This window comes from Gymnodraco acuticeps, unplaced genomic scaffold (assembly GCF_902827175.1).
Source record: "Gymnodraco acuticeps unplaced genomic scaffold, fGymAcu1.1, whole genome shotgun sequence".
Classification (NCBI taxonomy): domain Eukaryota; kingdom Metazoa; phylum Chordata; class Actinopteri; order Perciformes; family Bathydraconidae; genus Gymnodraco; species Gymnodraco acuticeps.
This window is the reverse complement of record NW_022992331.1, coordinates 253,001-277,562: the sequence shown is the minus strand read 5'-3', so window position 1 is coordinate 277,562 and position 24,562 is coordinate 253,001. Positions and strand designations below refer to the sequence as shown.

General features: G+C 41.1%; 2 protein-coding genes across 2 annotated transcripts; one reads left to right on the top strand and one right to left on the bottom strand.

The window, feature by feature from the left end:
• Window positions 1-5: 5 nt before the first annotated feature.
• LOC117541391 (glycolipid transfer protein-like) lies at window positions 6-2,435 on the top strand. The gene is made up of 5 exons (XM_034208543.1): window positions 6-220; window positions 629-687; window positions 779-912; window positions 1,003-1,153; window positions 1,392-2,435. The coding sequence occupies exons 1-5, from the start codon at window positions 118-120 to the stop codon at window positions 1,572-1,574; spliced, it is 630 nt and encodes a 209-aa protein (XP_034064434.1). The 5' UTR covers window positions 6-117; the 3' UTR covers window positions 1,575-2,435.
• A 1,382-nt stretch (window positions 2,436-3,817) lies between these two features.
• On the bottom strand, window positions 3,818-21,606 carry LOC117541385 (protein FAM222A-like). Its single transcript, XM_034208523.1, is given in 4 exon segments — window positions 3,818-5,768; window positions 5,770-6,302; window positions 13,510-13,678; window positions 21,334-21,606. Coding segments are annotated over 3 exon segments (1,455 nt in total). The 5' UTR covers window positions 13,640-13,678; window positions 21,334-21,606; the 3' UTR covers window positions 3,818-4,976.
• Window positions 21,607-24,562: the final 2,956 nt, after the last annotated feature.

Sequence of the window (24,562 nt, the reverse complement as noted above, 5' to 3'; positions counted from 1 at the left end):
TGTTGGAGGAGCAGGAAAGCGATAGGGGCTGCCGGAGCTCCCCCACCCACCTCACAAGAGTTCCGGGTTCTTTCAGCCGAAAGCTGCTCGTTGCAACGGCTCTCACACGGCAGGACCATGGCTCTTTTACTGGATAACCAATTCAAAGACCTGCCTCCTGACAAGGCGATAGACACAAAGTTGTTTTTGGAGGCTGTGTCTCATATTCCTCAATTTTTTGGTGAGTGTACCCCCACTTAAACTCGATCAAACTTTAGTGTTGGAGGCGACTGTTAGTGTTATCGCAGTCACGGTTCATAGAAGGCTGACTTGTTCCTCATGACACGTTCAAGTGACCCGTCAAATGGTAGTTATTTTACACATACCAGAAGTGGAGCTGCTGCTGGGTCACGGTGAGGGGTCGGACCCAACTGTTTAGCCTAGAGAAACTCTTTGTTTACACACTGAGCAGAGCAAACATTGGCCTCATTGTGCCTTTTAACTGAGACTGCATTCACTGCATTTTCCTCCCTCTGTGTATTCACGTAAAGGCTGATCTGTATTCATCCTCCCCTCTGTCCCGGGGACTTGTGTGATGAAGTCATTCATATTTTATTGCTTTGCTCTCAAATGTCTGTTTCTCTTTCAGACTGCTTGGGATCAAACGTATTTTCAGTCATCAAATCAGACATTAATGGCAACATAACGGTAAGATACAGATCTATTAGGACTGGTGTGTTTTCATAGCACTGTCACAAATATGTAACGTGCAAACTCAACCCCAATGTGCCTTTTTCAGAAAATTAGAGCAGTTTACATGACGGATCCTGCAAAGTACGTCACCCTGCAGGACATTGTGGAGGCAGAGCGAGAAGCCCATGCAGCAGAGTGGCCTAAAGTTGGAGCTACACTAGCTTTGATGTGGCTGAAAAGGTTAAAACTCCATAAGCTTAATGTTATGTCATACTGTATGTTGAATATTCAGCTGCTGAACTAAAACAAAGGTATTTGTCTCTCCTGCAGGGGTCTCCGTTTCATACAGATCCTGCTGCAGAGTTTGGCAGATGGAGAAAGAGAGGAGAACAACCCCAACCTAATTCGGGTTAATATCACCAGAGCATATGAACAGGCGCTGAAGAGATACCACGGCTGGATTGTACAAAAGATTTTCCATGTGAGGAAAATGTCTCTTTATATGTTTTTCTTAATAATTTATGGAAATATTTTAGAAAAGTGGACGAAATCTGACCACACCATAGATTATCCTGCTTTGTTGCATTACATAATGTGTTTCTGTAATAATTTTCCATCTTATTCTTTGCTATAGTATTATATTGTATTCTTGGTAATAATAACCCTGTATTTACCTCTACATTACTGTTAGCCTAAATGATATTTTTTCCCCGTTGCAGGTAGCATTACATGCAGCTCCATACAAGTCAAACTTCCTCAAGGCTCTGTCAAAAGGAGAGGAAGTGAAAGAGGAGGACTGTCTTGCAAATGTGCGTCAGTTTCTGGTGAATTACACTGCCACTGTAGATGCCATCTACGAGATGTACACCAACCTGAAAGCAGAGCTGGACTACACTGTGTGACATCCCGGGACATCTGTCCCATCTGTCCAGGGGTCAGACGAATCCAGTTTTAAAAGGTGTTTTTAAATGAGTTACTTTTTCTTTCTGTCAGTGTGGTATACTTTGATAATGCCTTTCTAAAATTACTACGGTATATTTAGTCTTAAAATTATGAAAATGCCTTAAGATTTTAAAACATAACAAAGGGTTATTTGTTTGATTTAATTAAGGATATTCTACAGCAGCTCCTACTGTGCAGAAGGATGTTATTGTGTGTTTTATTTATGACAAAAACAGGTGGAATATCATGTATTCCACAAAGAGATTTAACAAGTCTGTAAACACTGTTATTACACGTCACAATATATGTTAAAACCTTACATTTCAAATGTTTTCTACCTCCTGAAGCAGCCCATGAAGTAGTTTAAGATTAAACAGCTTGTTTCAGCTGTGCATTATTCCACTTGTGCCTTGGTGTTACTGCAAACATATCCAAAGCTAAGCAAAAAAAATGTTTGCAATTCCATTTTACCTTCAAAGCTAAATTTAGCAGAGCCAGAACAATTGTATCAGAGGGCTTAACCGGAGTGTGTTCGTGTTCAATAGAAGGTGTGTTAGACCTTTGTTTGTATTGTATCTGGTTCTATGGGCTATTTTATTCCTCCTTGTCAGATCTGATGTGACTTCTTTTATCAGCATGAAAATGTCAAACCAAATTATTCATTCATTATTCATGTTAACAGCACATCACTTGATACATTTATTAATAACTTATATCTGCATTTTCTCTATGCACAGGCTGGTAATGAAGTATGATCAAACGTGTTTAATCATAAGATTGTAAAGTATGACTTAAAATAAAAATATAATTGTAACTACCAAGTGTCATTTCATGAAGTTCAGTTCAGTTCATGAATTGTTCTCTAGGTGGCGATATTTACTTACTTGACATCTGTGTTCCAGCTAATACAATATTTTAAATATGTTCCGGGGGAAAAAAACCGATATGGAATTTAGATACAGTTCCAGTCATAGCCAGATCTTAAATTACTCTAAACAGCAGTTCTGATTTATGTTTGTAATTTTGCAAGAGTGGATTTGTGCATTTTCAAAAGCTCTTTTGGTTGACCACAAATTGATTTGCTCTCTGAAAGACATTTCTGAGGCTGATTGCCGATTTTTTTTAATCTAAAATGATCTTGAACACTCAAACATCCGCTGTAAATTGGAGTAAAATCCTCTCTTCTTTGTGTCTCCTAATCCCCCACATCAAGCAGCCTTTTCCTCTGGCCAGTCTTACTTATCTGAAGTGTGTCCCAGAGGCCATGTGGCTCTGGTTCCTCTCCCAGAGGAGCCTGAGCTAATCGTCTCGGAGCGAGAGGAAGAGCAGCATGTCTGTAATCCTGAAGGTTTATCAGCACAGCGGCCTGGCCTGTCCCGGCTGACAGATAGGACGGAAAAGCTCCGAGCTAAGCTAGGACACAATAGGCTAAAGACAGGAAATCATTTACGACAATGCCTCAGTGACAAAGCCACTGACCTTTAACTCTGAAATAGGTTATCTGCAATGAGGTCATCAATTGAATATTGTAGATTCATTCCAAACAGTGCACCTAATGCCATTATTCACACCATCCAGCGTATTTGTTTTATAATCGTCTACTTAGAATGGGTTTTTTTTCTATGGTGGCCCAAAACAAATTACTGCTATAGCATCCAATTTAGGAAGACAAATGTAGAAAAATAAGAGGTGCAGGCACACCGCTATCTACGATTAGCAATTTAATAGCTGGCCACATAATGTGGAATCCATCTTCGAGATATCATGTATTTTTCATACATAAATGTAATTTTAGAGGTGACCTGTACATTTTCATTTCCACACATGTATTTTTGAAGTATTCAATGTCTTCTGCCTCAAGCGATGTCCATCCATCTCGACTAACGTAATTCACTATAACAAAATTAGCTATTTAAACTCGTATATAGAGGAACCAGTCCAATATCTTTCAGCCAAGGATTGATTTACATCCCATTAAAACCTGAGATCCTGCAGTGAAAGGAGACATTAATAAAAACGAGATATATGATTGAAGAATAAAGACTAGCCAGGTGGTTGAGCTTTGAATCCCTTTGCAATAAAACCAGAAATATGACTCATCTTTACACAATTAGATTATTGTTCATGAATATAATAATAACATTATAATTCTCAGCGACATGTCAAATAATGAGTAATAATATGCAATAACACAAACTATATGTTGGGTTTAGAAAATTTCATTTACTTGACAATCCTTATTAAGAAGAGGCAAAAAAGGGTTGAGGGATTAGGGTCATACATTGCAAAATGTAATTATTCCAACAACATACTTCATGGAGAGCGCTCACATTTTCATATATAATAATTGCACTTTATAATTATAGACAGTTTGCCTTATAACTCAACAGGCTGACATAAATAAATATTATTACAGAACCAGTGCAGACACAGAAAGAGCTACTCAGTCATACATCTTACACCATCAGAGATAATGTAGCCCTACAAAGAAGATATAAGGTGGCCTGCCTCTCTAACATGGCACTCATATGCACCCAGGTGTTGTGTAACATTGTCACAACCCTTTTCATTCAAGAAACAATCTCTTAAAATCAAAAAAGAAAAACAACCAAAGGGCACATCTTGCCTGGCCTGAATCGCCACAGTGTTGATTTGGATATGCAACAGTCGTAATACATTGTGCTGAGCATGAATACATGAAATCAATCAAGATGTTAAGTTACGTAACATTCTCTATGGCTGCGTAACTAAATAATATATTCACGTTTGTATACAAATGATCAAAATGTTTCCCCATACAGCAGCCAGGGAATTTGCATCATACTGCAGAAGCCTGGTGGGTTTTGAGTAACACAACAAAGCAGCAGACAACCAAACGTTCATTTAATATTTAGGAATGTTCTAATAAGAAGCCATTTTAAGGAAAACCGATATTCACCAAACCATCCTTTCCAGATTCAAGTAAATGTTTTCAGAGGGGTGCCAATGATTATTTCAGTAAAGTACATTTCCATTTTTTGTAAAAGCCTACAGGGGAATCCAAACATCTGCAAAATACATACATGTTAAAATGAAATGGGGAAATTCTGATTAGGTGCTCAGCATCAATATTTAATGAGGAACAGCAGGCATATATGATGGCCATTTCAGATATAAAAAATAGAACATCCATAAGATAAACCTGTATCTTAAGTCTTGATTATCAGTTACTGTTTCAGGCTCATAACACAAAGCCTTCTACAAATACAGTACATGCACAAACTAAAAACCCATGTCTCATTCTCACAGACGTCTAAACTTCCATCCTCTATAAAAGGTTTTGTCACTTCTGCGTCCCGTTGTTTGGCAGCCCCCACCAGCTCTTATCTGTAGACGGGCAGCTGGATGTGTGTTTGTTGGTGGTGCTCCAGTAGCGGAGGCATCCCCATGGCTTGGTAACCACGTCCCAGCATGCTCTCTTTGATGCAGGGAGGGTGGATCTCACTGATGAGGCACTCCAGAGACTGCAGGCTGCTGCTGAGTACCGCAGCGTGGCACAGGCTGGAACTAGGCAGCCCACAACAGAGGTTTTGGTCGGTGCTGTAGGCCTGGGTATGAGGAGGGTGGAGCTGAGGATGATGTCTCTGCGATTGGTGGTGTGGGTGGGGGTGGAGATGGGGATGGGGGTGTGAGAGCCCCAGGTCTATAGGCTTGCTCGCCAGCACCTGAGAAGGATAACAGTCGCTATTAGGGGTGCAGTCCCAGAGTGGAGCGTAGTACTGTCCCATAGAGAACTCCCCCTGCATGCAGTTCAGAGAGGAGCTGCTGACCCGCTCCACACTGGCAGGATGGGGTCTGTACGCCATCTGGGGGGGCAAAGGGAGGCAGATTTCAGGGGACTCGTCCTCTCTGAGCCTCTGAGCGCCGTTACTCACACTGTACATCCTCAAGGCTCCCTGCTGATAGGGCGGCTGGATTTGAGGTTTATGCTGCCACACGGAGTACTCTCCCTTCTCCAAGTATCCCGCTTTGGCTCTGTCTGCACTCTGTGTCGGGAGCACCGCCCCTGTGAAGGCGAGACTGCTCTGGGGGGGCAATCCCAGCACAAAATCTGAGTCTGAGTTTGCCACCGCGGCCACAGCCTGCAGATAGGGGCTGGCTCGAGCCTCCCCCCCCCAGCTGCAGGGCCTGGCTGTGGGGGACTCGGCTCATCTGCCTCATCAAGCTTTGAACCTCTGCCAGCTCAGACTGGGGGGCCAGGCCCTGATCTCCGGAGGCCATGCCTGCGCTGGAACACAGTGTCTCAATGGGAACATCATGGGGCTTACATGAGCTTATATGATAGGCCTTATGCCCGTGTCTGACTGTGTAGCCATTATTCAGAGGATTATTGTACGGTGCCACAGGGTTCTGGCTGTTTACATGTCTAGTCCTCCTGCCCTCTGAGTTTTTTAGCACACCTTTTGCTGACACGGAGGCTTTGATGATGGCCAACAGCCCCTGGTGGCCTCCTGTGTACAGGTGGGAGTAGTCACTGTGTGTGCCTGTCGTGTCCAACCCGTTGACGGTTTTGTTTATCTGTTTATGCTGTGGCACCCGGACCTCAGATGGAAAGATTTTGATGGACAGAGGGTTGTTGGCGGTCTTCTGGGCAAAAGCATCCAACTGTGCAGGAGAAGGGTACCGAGAAATCATGGAGGCTGGCTCGCCTGGGGAGAAAGAAGACAGAAACTAATGATTAGTACAAGCAGCTCAGATACATGTTTTCTGTGGTTTTTCAGTTCAATTTGAAACCTGTTTTGGGGGGGAAATGCAGACATCACCATGTCCTATAAACACATTTTAAGGAGGGAAACACCTCCAGCCCTGTTTGATCAGTGCCTAATGAAATTATTTCAGACTTAGTGCAACCCAAAATTAGGTTACCCTGGGAAATCAAAAGGCAGGAATTGGGAGAAGGGGGAGGGAGGACCTCATTTAACTGAAATGGCTCCAATGAGATGTATTTGATGACATTTAGCCGTTAAGCCACAGCGGGATTTGAGCAACACCGGTTCCTGCCTATACAATTTGGTTCCACTTTATGCTTTTATGAACCTGAACCGATTCTACTGTGAAAGCTTGGAGCCTAAACTGTGAGGGAAAAGTTGATGCAAATGGAAAAGAGCAATCACAAAGAGCACTGCTGATTGAATTGTGTGCCGGAAAGCTGACGGAACAAACTAAGATTGGATTTAAACACTATTATTCTGGCAATTTCATGCCTGCTTAACTCCCGGCGACAAAGGAAAGGTGGAAAAGCCACCACATTTAAAAACAATAAATCACCTGGTAGAAATTACCGCCACCTTTCAGAGTGACACTTTTATGGAACTCCTGACATAAAGAGAAAAGGCGGTGAAATTAACCTATACAGCAGAAATCATAGCAGGCAAAAGAACAAGGCTGTAATCGGCAATAAAAGGGGCGCAAAATAAAAACAAAACACTTCATTTCATTTTCAATAACAAAACCAATTCCAGCTATGCAGGGGAGAGATCACTTGTTGTTCCCATTTGAAATTGATTTGGGAGTTCATTTCATTTCTGGCCTACAGTGAGCCCTCCCGACTGTGAAAATGAATCAATCTACAAGATCCATCTCATGAAAGAAAGAAATTGGGTGTATAAAATGGAGGAAAAAGGGTAAGGTGGAGTGTTCAATCCATCCAGCAATCTCCCAGCGGAACTGAAGGAACAGCACCATGGTGCCAGAAGCATGAGTGAATTCTACAGAGAAATATAACAAAGCAAAACACTGCTTATGATGTAGCGAGATGTATAGTGTCTCAATAGAAAAGCAACGCTTCTGGGATGTTGGAGAGGTGTTCAAACTGTATACAAAATCAAGATTTAAAAGAGGTAACAAGGGGAAAAAAGCCAGCTGCAATCATGATATCCGCCCTATGGCTAAAAGCTGAATATGTATTACCAGAAATGACATGTAGAGCTTCATAACCACCAGCTTAGATGATGAGAAGGATCATAAATCTGACAAACACCAGCATTGACACCACTGCACACATCTTGTCTGTGTTCTGCCTGGGATAATATAACTCAATTAAAAGATAAATGATATAGCAAAACAAGCATTTCAGCCGTTTGTTGTTCAGTAAAATGTCGTTGTGGAGCTCTGCATGCTGCGATTGGCTTTCTGTTCCACAAACACTTCAAACGCTTTGAATGCTAACACGTCTTCACAGGGTGTCTGATATTGTTAGTCCGGAGATTACAGCCCTGTCAGAGCCATGGAGACACAACACAGCTGCACTTTCCACTGTGGCTGCCTCAACGCGGGCACTATGGAAACCTCATTAGCAAATAGGCCATCCCCACTCTGCATTCACATATTTATCATCTGAGGACTGCTACTGTGAGACATATGCATAGAGGGGATCATTTTAGCCGATCCTGACAGAAGCAAGTGGTGTAAAACTATGATCAGACACTACACGCTGTTCTATATTATAACCAGAGGTAATTGTATCAATCTCGGGGACTTTACGGTGTTAAATGGCCGTAAACTGAACACAGCATGTGTCCCAAAGCATGTGGTGGCTGTAAAACTTTACCTTGAAGTCATTCTTTACAATCTTCCTTCCTGCAGAACACACCCAAGTTAAAAAGTGTCTAAAATATGTGCTTCATTCATTACAATCTGGCAGTCATTCCCTTTAGAAGTGCCAAGCAAGCCTACTGTGCGGCCTCACCCAAACTCAACATGAGGGCAAATGCATACTGGTGACAGTGATAATTAAAGAAGTGCATCAGGTTTGACCTCTATGGTTCTCTGCAGGTGTTCAAAGAGGTTATTTGCACTCTAAAAGGGAGTATTTTAAAACATGCATCAGTCGCTTCCAGCTCATTGTGGCCTTTATCCTGAAAACAAGCACTTCAAGCAAACAAGTACACATTTTCAAATAAGGCCGAGCTTCTTAATTATTATCACGCTGCAATTATCTGTCAGCTCCTTGGCCCCCTTTATATCCCAGGAATTTGGAACTGCAGCACAAAAATGTATGAGCCACTGAATTAGTAAATATGTTCACCTAGCAGATGAGAATGTTACACAGGACTGGTTCCTTTAATCATAATGCCCTTAGGAGAGGAAATAATTCATGCCTATATTAAAGTAGGTTTGCATTTTTAGTAGATTATCATAAGCACATAGGCCAGAAGAAATGGTTTTGCATACACTAAAGACACACCAAAAACAGGTCTTGTTTTATGAGTTAACAAAAACATCTGTTTCTCGTTTAGACTCAACTAGTATCTCTTTGTACAGGTTTGTTTTATTGACAGCCACAGAAATAAATAACGACGAGACATGGAAACAAATATGAGGCTGTTCACATGACAACGGGGAAATGGCAGCTATTGTCAGGTGAGGAACGTCAGGAAGATAATTAGCAGTCTGACCTTAAGCACTTAATCACCCTGAACCTGCAGACTGCACGCCGCTTCACTCTGACACAGACGGAAGAACAGCACAGGAAACAGAGCGCCAGCCACTTTTAGCGAACAACCGTGCCCCAGAGCATCCTGCAGTGCTTACAAATTCAAATTCTTTGACCCTTAACATTTTCCCCCAATTGCTTTTTTGATAGAAGTAGTTTACGCAGGATGGAAAAAGCTTGTTTATCTTTCTGTTTTCCTCAAAAATCTGCATAATGACACTGTCGCATCCGCAATCCTCGATGGATAGATTTAATGGTCCCCGGAGCCAGGCTTGAATGTTTTCTGGGTTGGAAGGGGGCTCCACGCATTAAACATGCTGCTCAACTGTTGTGGCACCACGCTGAGTAAAACTGGCACACTTTCACAGGAAACACCTAATCCTGATTTCCTCTTTCCAAGCAGGGGACGTGCACAGTTGGGGGTAGGGGGCCAATTATAAACTCTCAATCACCACTAGGCCTGATTTATTATGTGTGTGTGTGACTTAAAGGAAATAGATTATTGTTTAAGCCTGAAAATATTAAGGAGGGATAACACATTGAGTTCTAACCATTCAGTTATATACATGGTCTTTCATAACCCTGATTCCACCCCCATACAATCCCACTCGATGCTTTGTGCCACTCTAAACTGGCTAATCTTTTTCCCGTGGTCACACTTGAAGCCATTTCCCCCCAGATTAGAGCGGAGACCTCATTGTTTCGGAGCAGTTTCAGTTAATCACTAATTTATGGGCAAAACAAGCCCCAGAGGCAGAGCTGAAAACGGCACTTGGATAGGCTCATTGCGAAAACCACGGCTTCCAAATATGTCATACCCAGAGGGATAACATAAGAGAACCATTAGAATGACCACCGCATTCCCACATGAGATAAAAACTGAACATGCATACATTATTCCTTGTTAATATCCGTGCATGTGAGCTGAACAACCAGAAATGAAATCCCACAGGTTTTTGATGTTGTGCTGAATACTTATCGTGCAACACTTGGTGCGATAACATGTTTACCAGTGTCTAATCCTCAGCAGGAACATGGCACTGAGAACTGCCGGTTAATTACAGAACAGTGTTTCTCAGCAGGCACGGATATTTGTTTACAGCACCGATAATCCTGATATTTAAAATACTCTGTCACCTTAATAACCAGGGACTGAGCACAGTACAGTCCCAAATGCATGAAGAACCTATGTCTCATTACCATGGCAACCTCCTCTATGCACATGTCATTAGAGCCATGTAATTAATTGGCCCTGACTTAATTCATCTCTTTGAGGCGGGCCTCTGCAATTGACTATGTGCTGATTAGATTTTAATAACATTAAAAGAAGCAGCTGCTAGCTTTTCCCCTTAATTTAGGTCAACATTGAGAAATATATTTAGTCATTTATATCATATGTAAATTACTAAACATATACAGCTTGAATGGACATACAACTCTGTATTAGTCAAATCATTCCAAAACACAACTGTGTGAGAAAATATCTGGCTCTTTAATGAAAATGTAGAATGTATAAGACGTACAATTAAGGGTGAGAATTTAGAGCATTGTAAATTAAAAACAAGAATACATCTGTTGAGTCTCAGATTCTAGGTCATTTAAAATAAAATCAGAAACCATAGCTCCGTGCTTTGTTCCAAAATGCAACAATGAAGCACGTAAAACCAAAACAATGGGCTGAAAGGAGCGTAGGAAACTCAGAATTCAATGCTAATTCTCTTAGTTTCTCACTGAAACAAGTCAGTCATTTGACTCAAACATATTGATTGATACTGGTCTGATAAGTGGTATCACTACAAAGACAAAGTGTCAGGAGTGTAGTCAGTGGACTCGTGCATTTACATGTATCTCTCATGGGGTTTAAAGAAGATTGCAGTTAATGCCTCCATGTGGTTTCCTCAACCCAGAGGACCATTAGATGGAGATAAGTGAAGCAGAAAAAGTCGACATGTTGACACCAGAACACAGACTCTTAAATCTCACTTATACTCTATTTACAACTTCTTCCGTAAACACACTAAATAAGAATACAGACGCTCATTCACCCCATTTTCACATGCATCCCTCCTTCCATGTCAGTGATCTCTGCATGAAGGGTGCTCACAGAGCGGCGTAACCTCGGGGTTGAACACTTAGTTATGTGTGCTCGGAGAGGCTCAGGCGAATGCTCCTTTGCACCAGTGTCACTCCTCATTTGTTTCTGTGCCGCTTGGCCCAGCTTGGGCAAACTTTCCCCTCTCAGAGCCGACCCAAGCTCAGGCCAGCAGCGTGGGAAAAAGCATTTCCAGCGCCTGTGCTTTCAAGCTGAGATAGCAGAGAACAGCTCTCATTCACTCATCACATAATTCCTAGTTTCCCAGAAATCACTCGCATGGGGCTGAGAGCTTTCATGTCCTGCGCCTTCCATTTATTGATAGCTAAAAATGGAAATGGCTTTGAAAGGCGCAGCAGCGACTAAAGACCGTCCCTATTTAACTCAATCCAACAGCGAGTCATTTAATGAAGAGGCCACACAGACTGAGCTCCCATCAGCAGTCTATTCCCTGTGGTTGTGTTTGAAATGTCAGGCTGGAGCTGGAGGGTGCTGCACTACACACAGTACATAAAACTCAAAAGGGGGGGAAAGGCCCTGCAGGTAAACAGGATGAGAAACGTACCCCTGGTTCTGCCTGAGGCTAACTAGGCCCTTCTGTTCCAGCGTTTAGCAGACAAGTGCGCCATTGATTCCCAATTAATATTTAATAGCATAAAAGACAAAGAGGCATTTCACCTGAGGAGATGGGAGAGGAGGAGATGGAGCGTAACAGGGAGAGATTTTCATATGGATACCCATTGCTCGGCTAGTTCATAAAGGAGAAATGCATATCAAATACATCTATGCTTTTTGTTAATTAACTACACAGTCTGTCACCATGACAACACAGGTGTTTCCACTTATTTTTGGCTGATTAGACCTCGTCTCCGGGCTGAGTGGGTATTTTTACATCTCTGCTTGTTGCACCTGTTAGATCAAGAACCCTTTTTATGGTGCTTTTAAATATATGCCATTTTCAGTACCTCAGAAAGCCCCAAGCATGAATCCGCCGGAGAACAAGTCTAATTATCCAGACTAATGGAAAACACCTGTGTGTGTGTGTGTGCAGGTGTCGACGAAATCTGATCACTACAGGGTTACCTGAGAATAATGTTGTGCCTTTTATACTTCACAAATTATGTTCACTATGTAAAACACACTCAAGGAAGATTAGATTGTATTATACATGAAAAAAGATAGCTTTGATGAAATAACGCAGGCTCATGCAAATGAACAGAACATTCACTAGCAACATGATGAGATGGAAAATATAATCCTGACCACTGCCCTGCTCTGCAGACAAATGTGCATGTGTGTCACCTTTGCTAAGCTAACATTGATAATCAAATGATGGTGACACCATTGGAGATTGTACATAATGTTACCGGTCAATATTTGCATTGTCGTGCTTTCTATCAGACTATGTTGTGAGCCATCCTGTTTCATTTCCTTTATAATGATCACTCAGAAACAAACTCCTTCCATGGATCTAAAGAAATCAAATGATATATATATGGCAGCATAGGCTTAAAGCAATAACAGCACAATAGCTATACCAAGGATCTTTAAAGGACCATATCATTCAGGAGGTTTCATAATGCTACAATACACACCCAGTCGAACCCTTAAATGGTAGGTAGTTATAGATCTTCAAAATAGCTTCAAACCAGAGCCAGCATCATAGTATAAAGACATCAGCCAATTTTTAAAGCAATTTGGAAAAGCAAACAACAGCAGAATGACTCTTTCTGCTACTATGATCTAATTATGTGATTCTAGATGGTCCGGGAACATCTCTGCACAAAATAATATAGATGTAGAGTAACTAACATGAATAAGGACGTTTCTGACCATGAAGGAAATCTGCAAATAAGTTGCATTCCATCAATTAACCCAAATAACTCTAATCACAAATGTCACTCCATGTTAGGTTGAGACACCCACTCCACCTTTGAGAGACTGCAGTATAATCAGTCATGATGAAGGTCAAACAACACAGACACGGAGCATTTTCTGCACCAAATGTGAACGTCATTAGTTACCCTGTATGTCACTTGATTAAGTCAGTAATTTTAGAGTCCACTTTGACCCGCATGCATATGCACTGCAGGAGCGCTCTGATTAGTTGCCCAATTAAGAGGCATCGCCATCATCAGGAGGCCCATTATTTTAAATTCCAGAATAGCTGCTGAAATGTTGGCGCACCGCTAAAACCATGCATGAGCTTCATGTGGAAAGGTCAAGGTGAACATGATTGATTAAAAAGTAACTCAGGAGCATGACCGAGACAGAGAGTTGGTGGTATCTGTCCTCGCTGGCACAATGTCTTCACATGATATAAGCTCACCTTTGTGGCTGCACGGCTGCAGTTGGGGAACTGACAGCAGTAATGGCGGGGGTGGAACATCAAGGCTTTTGGGTGCGCAGGCCAGGCTCTGCGACGAGAGATTCTGCCGTCTCTGGATACAGGCCAGCATGATAGTTCTCTAGGGCTGCACACAGCCTGGGTAAACCTGCTGAAGGAAAGGGAAGCACACGTTTTAACTCGATAGCCAATACACTTAATACAATGGTGATTCAAAAAGACAAATCTACAGTGCTTTAAGCTACATGCTGACATGCTCACAATGTCTGTGTTCAGAGCTCATAGGTTAACCACGTTCAAAATGAAATAGTTAACACATGTGTGTGGCTAAGGCTGATGGGAATCATATTGCCTTGAGACATTTGACAAAAAACTGAAATGTCAACTTTGTGGATGAACTACAGGAAAAGTCAGAGGATAAACAGGATCAGTAGGCTTCATCCTCTAACCAACACGTATGTCAGTGTCAAATTAAATGGCAATCTATCCAAAAGTAAATCATATGTAACACATTCAAAATATTGCATTTAACATCAGTCTGACGTTAGAAGAAAACTGTACACTTGCTTGTGAACACTAAAACCCCTGAAGTATGCTTTCCTCTTTAAGAAATAAAATTATTCTGCATCACCACTTGTTGTTGTTTTTTTTTACCATTTTAAAATTCAGAAGTTCTTTGAACTGCTGGGATTGTACATTGACAATGATATGACTCAATGACTCCATCGAGGCCAGGGTTTATTCTTCTATACATTTATGGCCGTATTGATCAGCAGAGAAAGCCAAAAGCAGCTCACTCCAAAGAATAAGGCTATGGTCTTAGCAGAGTTAAGTCATATCAGAAGAAATGAAAGACTGTGTCTGAAAGAGACGGCGTCTTAATACAGATTTGCTGATTGAAGCAATCATTCAGAAGATAAAGCCCGGCATTGAGGGAATATTTCAGCGATAAAACCATTTGACATTCTCTTTGATTATCTCAGTCACCAAGTCTGAATGCAAGCTCTGAAAAATCCAAACTCCCTGGGCTACTGTTATGTATGTATGTATATCAGGTACCTTATAGACAGACAACTGCAATCTATGCAGCTAAAAAACGGCCGACTTGTAGGGTATACATATCTAATAAGTTCAATGATTACCGATGGAAAGAAACAGCATTTCAATCACAATGCATTAGTCCCTCACAATGTTAATATAAGCCTGCAGCATGCGGCTGTCAGATTGCGTCTTTTTCTTGCTCAGTTTTTAAGGTTCTTTTGGATTTTTGCTTTCATTTCTCCCTCAGGGTCCAGAGGGCAGCTAAAGCGAATCAACCACAGAACGAGTGTTCAGTGACGAGCTGCAGAAACATGATTACCCTCGCCTCAAAAGGAAGAAGAGACGGAGTGGCTTTGATTTCACTCAGGTGCCAAGTCAAAAAAAGATTCCCTCACTCTTCCCTCGCTCATGTACCCGCTCCCCTCCTCCGCTCAACATCTGTCCCTCGGTGACAAGCCCACTTCAAACCGCTCCGTGCAACCTGTCTCATCTGAGCACACACATCTGAAGAGCTAAAAGCCTCAGCATGGTCAGATTCCATTTAGAAAATAATGGCAATTTCACAACAACCCTTCCATTACCACACAATTGTCAAGAGAGAGGGGCCGAACACGCAGAAGAAACACAGGGCAGACAAAAGGTTTCTCCAGGGAAATCCCTTCACCAGCAGAAAATGAGACGTGAATTGGAACACCTTCCATTACTCCCATAATTTTTAGCTGGAGTCAAATACATCAAGGTGGGCATTATAATTCAAGGGAAGCCGGCAGTGGCTTAAAGAAAGAAAAAAATTCCACTGAAAGCAGAAAAGGGAGCTAGAAATGATGCATAAAGTGCAAGTAATGACGGTTTCTTTCATCCTGCTATCTACATTTTTTATTTAAAGGATTTTATGAAAAACTTAAGCTTGAAATGGCCTTCCGACTCCTGAGCAGAATTACCCGGGAAAAAAGGGAAGAAAGATAGATCAAAGTGGTCCCAGAATGCATGATATTACCTGGGTTAAGTTATAAAGCAGTATCAGTTCTCCAGCCGTTCATTTAATGTTCTGCTCAAAAGAAAAGTTTTATGTCTTGCACTTTCTTACAATGTCATATCAGGATAAGTCATAATAATGAATGGCTGCAATAATAAAGAAATTAGGTACATGGCAACTGCAAAGTCAGCTATCTTTAAAATGGCAGCATAGTTAAACTCAACCTTCACAAATGAGGTCAATAATCTTTTTTATTAACATAATAGTCAGTGTTACTCTCTCCAAGCCAGTTTTCTACAATTAGCTATCCATTTAGCATTTAACCTGCCTTTGTGCAAGACATCACTTCTCATATGTCCTTTGTAAGTCTTCACTTGTCTTACAAGAGCACGTATTCAAGGACTTTTTTAACAGGCATAAGAAGAAAAAGAGCACAAAAGTTGAAGGTTGTGACGAAAAATCTTCCCCACTCTCAGGCGACATCCAAGGAGATAAACCTTGTGCTTTTCAGTCTATCTAACTGTCCCCTAAGGATGCCATGGCAGACAAATGTGTTTTTCAAGCCTCTTCCCCGGTCAATGACGGGATGCAAAATGCCAGATTTATATTTTTCCCAAATGTGTCGTCTGTCTTAGGATCAGGAGAGGAAACACTGTGAGAGAGGAGATCAACTGAAGAGCCGTGAGGGCAGTGATGGAGGGACTTTATAATGGCTGCTTCGGTTTAACAGGCAGAGAGCTCATGCCTTAAATGTTAACTGAATTTTAATGATATCTGTCAGCTAATTATCTTGAGAACTCTATTGATGAATTATCATAGGAGCACCATTCATATTGAGGCTTTAATAGGAAGAACTCCAGGAAGAAATGGTAGGCTATGTGGATCACGTTTCTTGATATGATAAAGCTATGCATGCAGCAAATGTTAAACTAAATGTGCCTTGCCTTACTTTTTACCAGTTTCACAATACAAAGAAGCAGCATTGAATAGCCATTGAAAGCAAGAAAAGAATCGCCTAGGAACATCTGTCTGACCTTCTTGAGCCTTTTATGGGTTAGCACAGCATCGAGGGTCAGAGTGAAGATAGACGCAAATTGCAAACAGGGAGGCTCCCTCTAAACAAACATGAATCACGCAGAATAATGATACACACTGGCTCTACACACACCCTCGCCCTGCCACACACACACCCCCCCCCCCCCTACCAGCTCAGCTCCTGTTAGCAGTTCTCAGAATCCTCAGTTAATAATTAGATGATAATGAAAAAGGTCCAAGACAAGCACCCTTTTAACTCTCTGGGTGGATTAGCATGTGAGTGCTATGCTAATGGTTTTCTCCTTCCTTCCACTCAGAAATTGCAGAAAAGCAAAAGGGAAATAGCACAAAGACGGTTAATTTAAGAGGGAATAAATGATTAACAAAGAGCAATTGGTCATTAAATAAGATAAAAAGCATTGTGTCTCTTTGAATGAGCATGAAACGGCCCATAAAAAACAATCCATTCGCTGTATAATTAATTGTATATTACCCATGGCTTTTATGCTGTCTTTCAGGTATGGCACTATGAGCCTGTCTAAGTAATGAAGACCAGACAAGTATTCTGACATACAGACAGAATTAGACAGCAGTGCTGCAGCAGCTGCCGGATTCATCTCTATACACCCCTCCACACACACACATGCTCCCCCCACACTGATCCCCCCCAAACCCCTCATACATTTTTAATAGAATCTATTACTTCTGGATTAGCCGATAAGAGCTGGCCTGGTTAAATTCTATAATAGTTTGCATAATTGGTATCAGAGCAGCATATAAGAGGGACCCAGATTTCTCTCTTCCCCTTCTCTGGAGAAAAGGAGAAGGAAAAAAAGGACACAAAGGTTCACATCCAGTATAACCAAACAACCCGGAGCCACTCTGCTCTACGCTGCAAGAACACTCGAGGCCTGCGGCTGATAACAATGAGCCTCATTTCCATTGAGATTAGCTAAATGCTATTACAACAGTGTTGAAAAGCATTTCCTATACAATCCACGCGCAAGCACAAAATGTATGCAAATACAATCGTCAGGCAATATTCAGACAGATGTCCAGAGCATTCTGTTGGGCGTAAATCATGCATTTATATGGCTGGGTGTCTGGGAAAAACCACATTAACATAACAGTTTCTCCCATGAAAAAAAATCATATATCCATCACAAGACAGTTGTGTAATGAAGCTAAAAAGCATTTTAGTATGAAAATGCTGAACAAACAGACAGAGTCAGACAATCTTTAAAAGTCCTTCACATTCTGACACACATTTCCCCCCCTCCTGCAAAACACCCACATACTTGGGCAAAGTCTAATGCTAATATAAATTAAACGTGTTAATATATGCAACACCCAATGTTGTCCTTCACTGAGCTATGACATTGTTATCAAACTTTACTGTATTAAAATATAATTTACCCCCTTTATGTTCAACCACCTCCCTATGATGCTTTTCCATTGTAAGAAAACATGTCATTTATCAAGCGGTTTGAATTTGTCCTCAGAAATTGCTGGTGCATTTTTGAACAGATTATGAATTCTAAACAGCATTTACGTACAACTAATTACAACTTATATTTTGATATCTAGCTATTAATTAGTTGAAAATCAAAAAACATACTATGTTATCAAAACGTTTAAATGTGTAAGAGCAAAGTAGATAAGACTGTTTTTACTAGTAAGTAACACTCCAGCAACAAATGGATTGAAAAAACTAAAGACGGTCCAACTTGCTGGCATCAGAGCTTGCATCATTAATTTCAGCAGCAGCCGCCACAACATGAAGTATTTAAGGTTTCTAGTTTGGAAAAACAATTAATCATTTACTTTGGAGTTGATATAGGGCCATACAAATGTGCACCAACAAAAAAAAGCCTCGTAAAATCCTCAGCTTGACTACATGTATAGAGATGCTGACAACTAATGTAGCCATGTATTTAAAGTTGCACAATTAGTCTTATCTTGATGTACAGCCTGGGATAGGGAGTAGAAAGCTTTGGACTGACCCAAATCTGCCCTTGCCCGAAGACAGCGCCAAGGTAAAAGAAACACACGGCATGGGGTAAAGTCTGGCCAATGCCAAGGTAACATTAGAGGGTAAACAGAGCCTTATCTTATCGTATGCACACGGAGACACACTGTCAAAGAGCCATGGGTATGCTGTCCAGCCTTTAGAAAACCTTGACTTCAAAGATAACAGATGGTAAATGGGTGGGCTGAAGGTTTTTTTAGAAAGATAAGTTATTTTTCAAAAGAATCAAACTGATTAAAATGTTATGTTGACATCTGACGGTCAACTCAGGTAGGGATAACACAATTTATAAGTCATCCATTCTCAACTATTGTTAAAACCATAGAACAATACAATAATGAACGAAGCAATTACTTTATGAAACATTCAATTCCTCCCAACCCCCTTTTCCCCAAGCCCTGTCCTCTGGCTGTTTACTTTACTTTAGGGTCAGTGCTTCCTTCAAGTCATTAAAATGTTCGAGCAAACATGAAACTCATTAGAAACTGTACCGCTCTAATGTGGGAGATAACATAATGATAAGCCCTCTCCCATGTATCGCAGAAACATCAAAAATGCTCTAGGAAGAAAAAAAAAGGCTCTTTGATCTCTGGACCAACGAAAAATGTCATGATTTCAAAGCCTTTCTATTTGGGGCAAATGATGATGCGTCAATTGCAATTTGGCCGTCTTAATCATTAATTTGAAGTAATTACTGCATGAGCACCACCGTGTAGACAAAATAAAAATGATTGGAGCTCCAAATAACTTTTGCAGTCATGTCCCCCTCCCCGATGACCCTGGAGGCCCAGTCCTTAACCTTCCACCCCTAACCCCCGTCTCACTCCCCCTTCATCCTATTAGAAAGAAAAGACCAATTAGACAGATTTCAAAAGATGGCAGGCTGCCTGTAATTACACATGACATCTCTTAGCAGATACAAAGGTGATTACAAAGGGTGAACGGGCGAAACTGCAACACGACCAAGCCATGGCGTCATTCCTATCAAATCTATGGAAGTTGGGTGCGGAGCATGTACATTTAGTCATTCTGTATCATATCATCCAGTCTGCGCATATACCCACTTAACCAGCCTTAAATCTAAAGCTATGGATGACATGGCAGAAAAAGACATGACCTTAATCAGTCCTTGTACTGGCCTGCGTAATAGTCATCCAAGAAAAGGTCATTCTGGTGGTGAGCCGTTTCCTCCATTCAGTAATTCGGTAGGCATGGAGATTGAGCGAGCCTGGGGAAACTTCACAATAAATCAGAGCTCAGCTTCGCTCCTGAGAAGGCAAAGGGAAGCAGGCAGCCAAATGACAAATCCCTTCCCTTCACAGAGTTGGAATTACTGCTGGGGTGTGATGCGAGATCAGAGGGAAACCCCCATGGGATACCTGTACATGGACTGCTCATAACACCACGCAATTTACAAGCCTCCCTAACGACTCCAGTCCCAGGCATAGCACAAACAACCAAATTATGAATGTCAGATTTTTACTAGCTACCTATAACAGTCTATACTGGAATAAAATATTGGTCTAGATTAAATGACACGACGAGCGATAAACATTCACTTGTATAGTAAAAGTAGACAAAGAGTAAATCTTATAGAGTATAAAGCCATACTTTATGATGCAAGGGGGATAACGCACTAACAATTTTAATATAACAATGTGGTAAATCAAAAGCTACAAGACCAGAATGGATAGGTTTATAGGAAATGCAAAAGACAGAAAGATAAGCATATTCCTGATCAGACATCTCCATATAAACCCGGAGGGTTTTTTTTTTCCACAATTTGTCATGGAAGAAACCTGACAAAAAAGAAAGAGACAATAAAACACCAAATTGCAGGCTTTCCTGAATTCCCTGCCTCTGGTGGGAAGCTGTGACACCCTATCTCTCTGGGTAATAAAGGATCTGGCACAAGCAGGAAAAGCATGCGGGGTAGAATTTCACACCTGGCCAATAATCCATAGGCCCCTCTGCTGCGGCTAACCTTCAACCTCGGCTGCCACCGGTGCAGTGAGGTGTGATGATCCCACCTCCGGCTGCTAGACAATAGAAATGGAAACCTTCACAGGCAGCCCTGAATGACCAATAATATACTTCAAAGTACTTCCCTTCCCGTATCCACTGAGATGCTGCTGACATATAAAGCGCCTTTCACTGCGCGTAAAGCCACCATCCCAACACAGATGTAATTTGAGGATTAAAAGGTTAGACTAGATTTAGAATTACCTCAAAACAGAAGAGTTCCAAAGAAAACATTTAGAAAACTACATATTTGTGTTACGGAAATATTTAACTGATGTTATAATAAACACTGCTATTTCCTACATGTAACAGTTAAATATGATTTAGGGTTTAGTCTGCCATTAGATAAATGAGTCTAGTGTATATAAATTACAAACTTCATAGTTGGACTCGGCCCACATAAATACACATTAGCCAATAGCATGACTGATATGGGCGAGACGCTCCTATCCATTAGTGCGCACTGGGCATCTTTCACCACTTTAGCGCTGTCGACTCCAAATCAATGCATGACAAATCCTGACATCATACATTAAAACATCTCTTATCAACCATTAACATTTTTATGTTATTATTTAGTTACACAGCTACCATTACATACTAATTCGGTTACTACAACAAAACATTTTCTGCACTGAGAAACATTTTCAATAAGCTCCCTACACATAAAGGATGGAAATAATAAACATAATCAATTTCTTACAGAGTTTGGTGTTATCATAAGGCTTGTTTATCTTTGGTTTTCCACGGCTGATTGGTTGTTCTCCTGCTCGGAAGGCGTATTTCCTCTGGAAAAGATATCTCGCCACTGATTTCGCGAAACCTCCGGAAATATATCCATTGAGGACGCTGGCGCCATTAATTGTACTTCCTCCACATATTCAACATTATTGTAAAAGATAATTTCATCGATTGGGTTTTCCTTGCAGCTGCCTGTATCTCATCTCGGCAGGCGATCAAGCTGTGTGTGCCACAGAGAGTGATGTCGGAATGGACATGAGTCCCCTGCACTGTGCAAACCGACTCTGGGCCAATCAATCAGGCCTGGATTTGAATATTCCCACGGCTCGACCAATCGTGTGAGAGAGGGGGCGGCCCGCTGTCGTGATGCCAGAGCCGTCAAAGTAAGCACGTTGCTGTTTCACGGAATCATTTAAAGGAGAACATCTCCTGTGTAAGAAAACGAATGCAAGTTTTTTTTTGGTGTAACTTGAGTCCTGCACTTCTGATCGATTAAGAAAGCCATGCACCTGCTTTGTACAGTAATTGTTTCTACAGCTTAGTTTATCAGGAGTGCTTAATTTACTCTCAATTGGTTTAGGTGTGCAGGACTGGAGTAGAGGTGCTCGAAAGAGCTGCATCACCTGTAGGGATAGTCACAGTTTAACTGGTTTAGGAGCTTTTATCCCCCAAGTAACAACAACACATCCTCCATCCAAAAATAAAAAGTGTTATCAACAAAATACAATTAAAAGTAGCCTATACATAAAAACAAACATGTATATTTTAATGTCGATCATTGTAATGTGTGTATACAGGCCTACTGTTCAGTAACTCTCCACGCTAAACTAAATGATGTATAAATGTACATGGGTGAATGAAAAGGTACAACACTTCCCTTTGAAATGTTTTAAAGAAGTGTAATGTAGAACAACATTTGTACTTCAAGTGTACTTAACTACTTTGACCCCAGAATGTCAGACACAAAGCCGCACTTTGAAATATTATGCAATCCAAGTGAGCGACACAACAAACTGCAGCTTCATAAATCACTAAAGCATGAATCAGCATCTCACTATGGCCTCACAGCAAATTGACTAGCTTAACCCAAAATGTCAGCTGTTAAAAAGACCACCCTAATGTATTTCTGATCATAGATTAACTCACTCCTGCAGGAATAGTGAGACATATAAGAAAATATACGTATTTGCTTTCTTGTTAAAAACTATATGAGAAGCTCAATCCTCAACATGAAAGCAAATAAGTATATCATTATCTGCATATGTCATCCTCAAAGGCTGAATTAGACTTTGAACACCAATTCGTCAATATTCAACTCACAATGCTGCATCAGCACCACTCTGTACACCAATAAATCTTCACAACGTCATAGAAACCACCAGTCACTAAAAAAACAACCCATCAAATCATGCAGTGCACACCAAGAGATGTGCAGCAGACCCACTGTTGCTGTGAGATATAATATTGAATTGTTTCCTTACAGCTTCCTGAGTGTCATTTCTCTGAATGAGGCCTGCAGATATAGCAAATGGGGTTACCATGCCAACTAATGTCCCTACATTGAACACTGAAGACGTAGATGGATCACCCTTCTCTAGTTCATCACATATTGTTGTAATGGCTATACAGTCATATCAATTAAAAGCAGCTTACTGATCCTTCGAGGTCAAACACACAAATCTTTTGAATACACATGTTGTAATTGTTCAAATGTCAAGACCATCATCCAGAAATCCTAACCCAACACCACCTTATGTGCTGGTATGCCTTGTTGAGAGTGACACCATGAAATAGTAATTAAAGAGTCATTACAGACTACACGTTTGTTGGTTGTGATCAGTCATACAAATTGATTTGTGTGGATATGCTTTTTACAGTAATGCCATTAGCAATGGATATTTTATAACACATCATTTTTCTCCTCCTTGTTCTGTTAAGAAAACAACTCTTATTCCAAGTGATCCAGACTGACATTCCTGACTTTAGCCATATGGCTGTTTTACTATGAACGACATCCAAAGAAGATATTCATAAATAAACACATGTATAGGGACTTACATATCTCAACAATAGGCTTAACAAGAGGAATGTGAACATACAAATGTGTGAGCATATAAATATAAACACGAAGCTTAAAGCCTTATTGAGGATTGGTCCAAGGTATACAATTGAAAGACTGGAACCAGCAAGATTGAACCATACGCTCATTAGCATGACAATAACAGCATGGCAGTTTTGCTCTGTTGGAACAACAAAACATATTCGTCACCGAGGAATTCACAAGTTGATATTCTGAATGCACACAGTTTGTAGGGGATTCAACTGTTTGCTTCTTGAATTACTCTGATCCTGATTATCAATCTGTTCTGGCAATGTCATCATGTCCTTATGTTGTCAAGCTCTGCCTCTTAAGACGGTTCTCATCAGACCAGAATGTACCTGGCAGTGACAGTAATAAAGAGCTCCATCTGCGCCTGGCAGGCAGAGGCAAATGAACCAATTAAGGTCTGGTGAAGTCTCCTCTTTCACCCAATCGCAATGGCTGCTGTCATCTTCATCATGATGAAAAGGAGAGAGAGCAGGGGTAATTAAATACCAGCAAGGCCGGGGGGCAAACCTAATAACTCTCTGTAACAAGCCCAATAGGAGAGCTTATTGCTTGAGAGTTCACAGAGTGAATAGTGAACAGAACCACTTAGTGCACGCAAACATTCGGATAGTTTCAGTAACAGGCCTGCATGTTCCTTGGAGAAAATTGACCTTTTGGAGAGATATCTGCAATAGCTCAGAGGCGAAGTACAAAAAGCTTCTTATGCCACCGTTTATCTACCACACTGATCTCTGCTCTAGTCAGAACTGGCTTCTCTATGTACTCAAACACTGTGCTGGGTATACTTACAGTAATGCATGTGGAAGTATTGCCATCTGCTGGAAAAGGTATGCTTGTGCAGCAATTCTGAAGCATCTGTGAATGGGCAGTGCACTACACATTGCCAGGTGTTTTTGTCGTTATTGAGTGTTTTTAAAGTATGACATTTGGCATTGAACACAAAAACCACTATGCGGAATAAACCGCACTAAAAAAAGGTCGACAAATGAAATGAAAACGCATATTTTTAAGCAGGGTAACGGTGCTTTTGTGAGTGTTTAACAGAAGGCACTATTACGTTCCTACGGCAACGCGTTGCAGC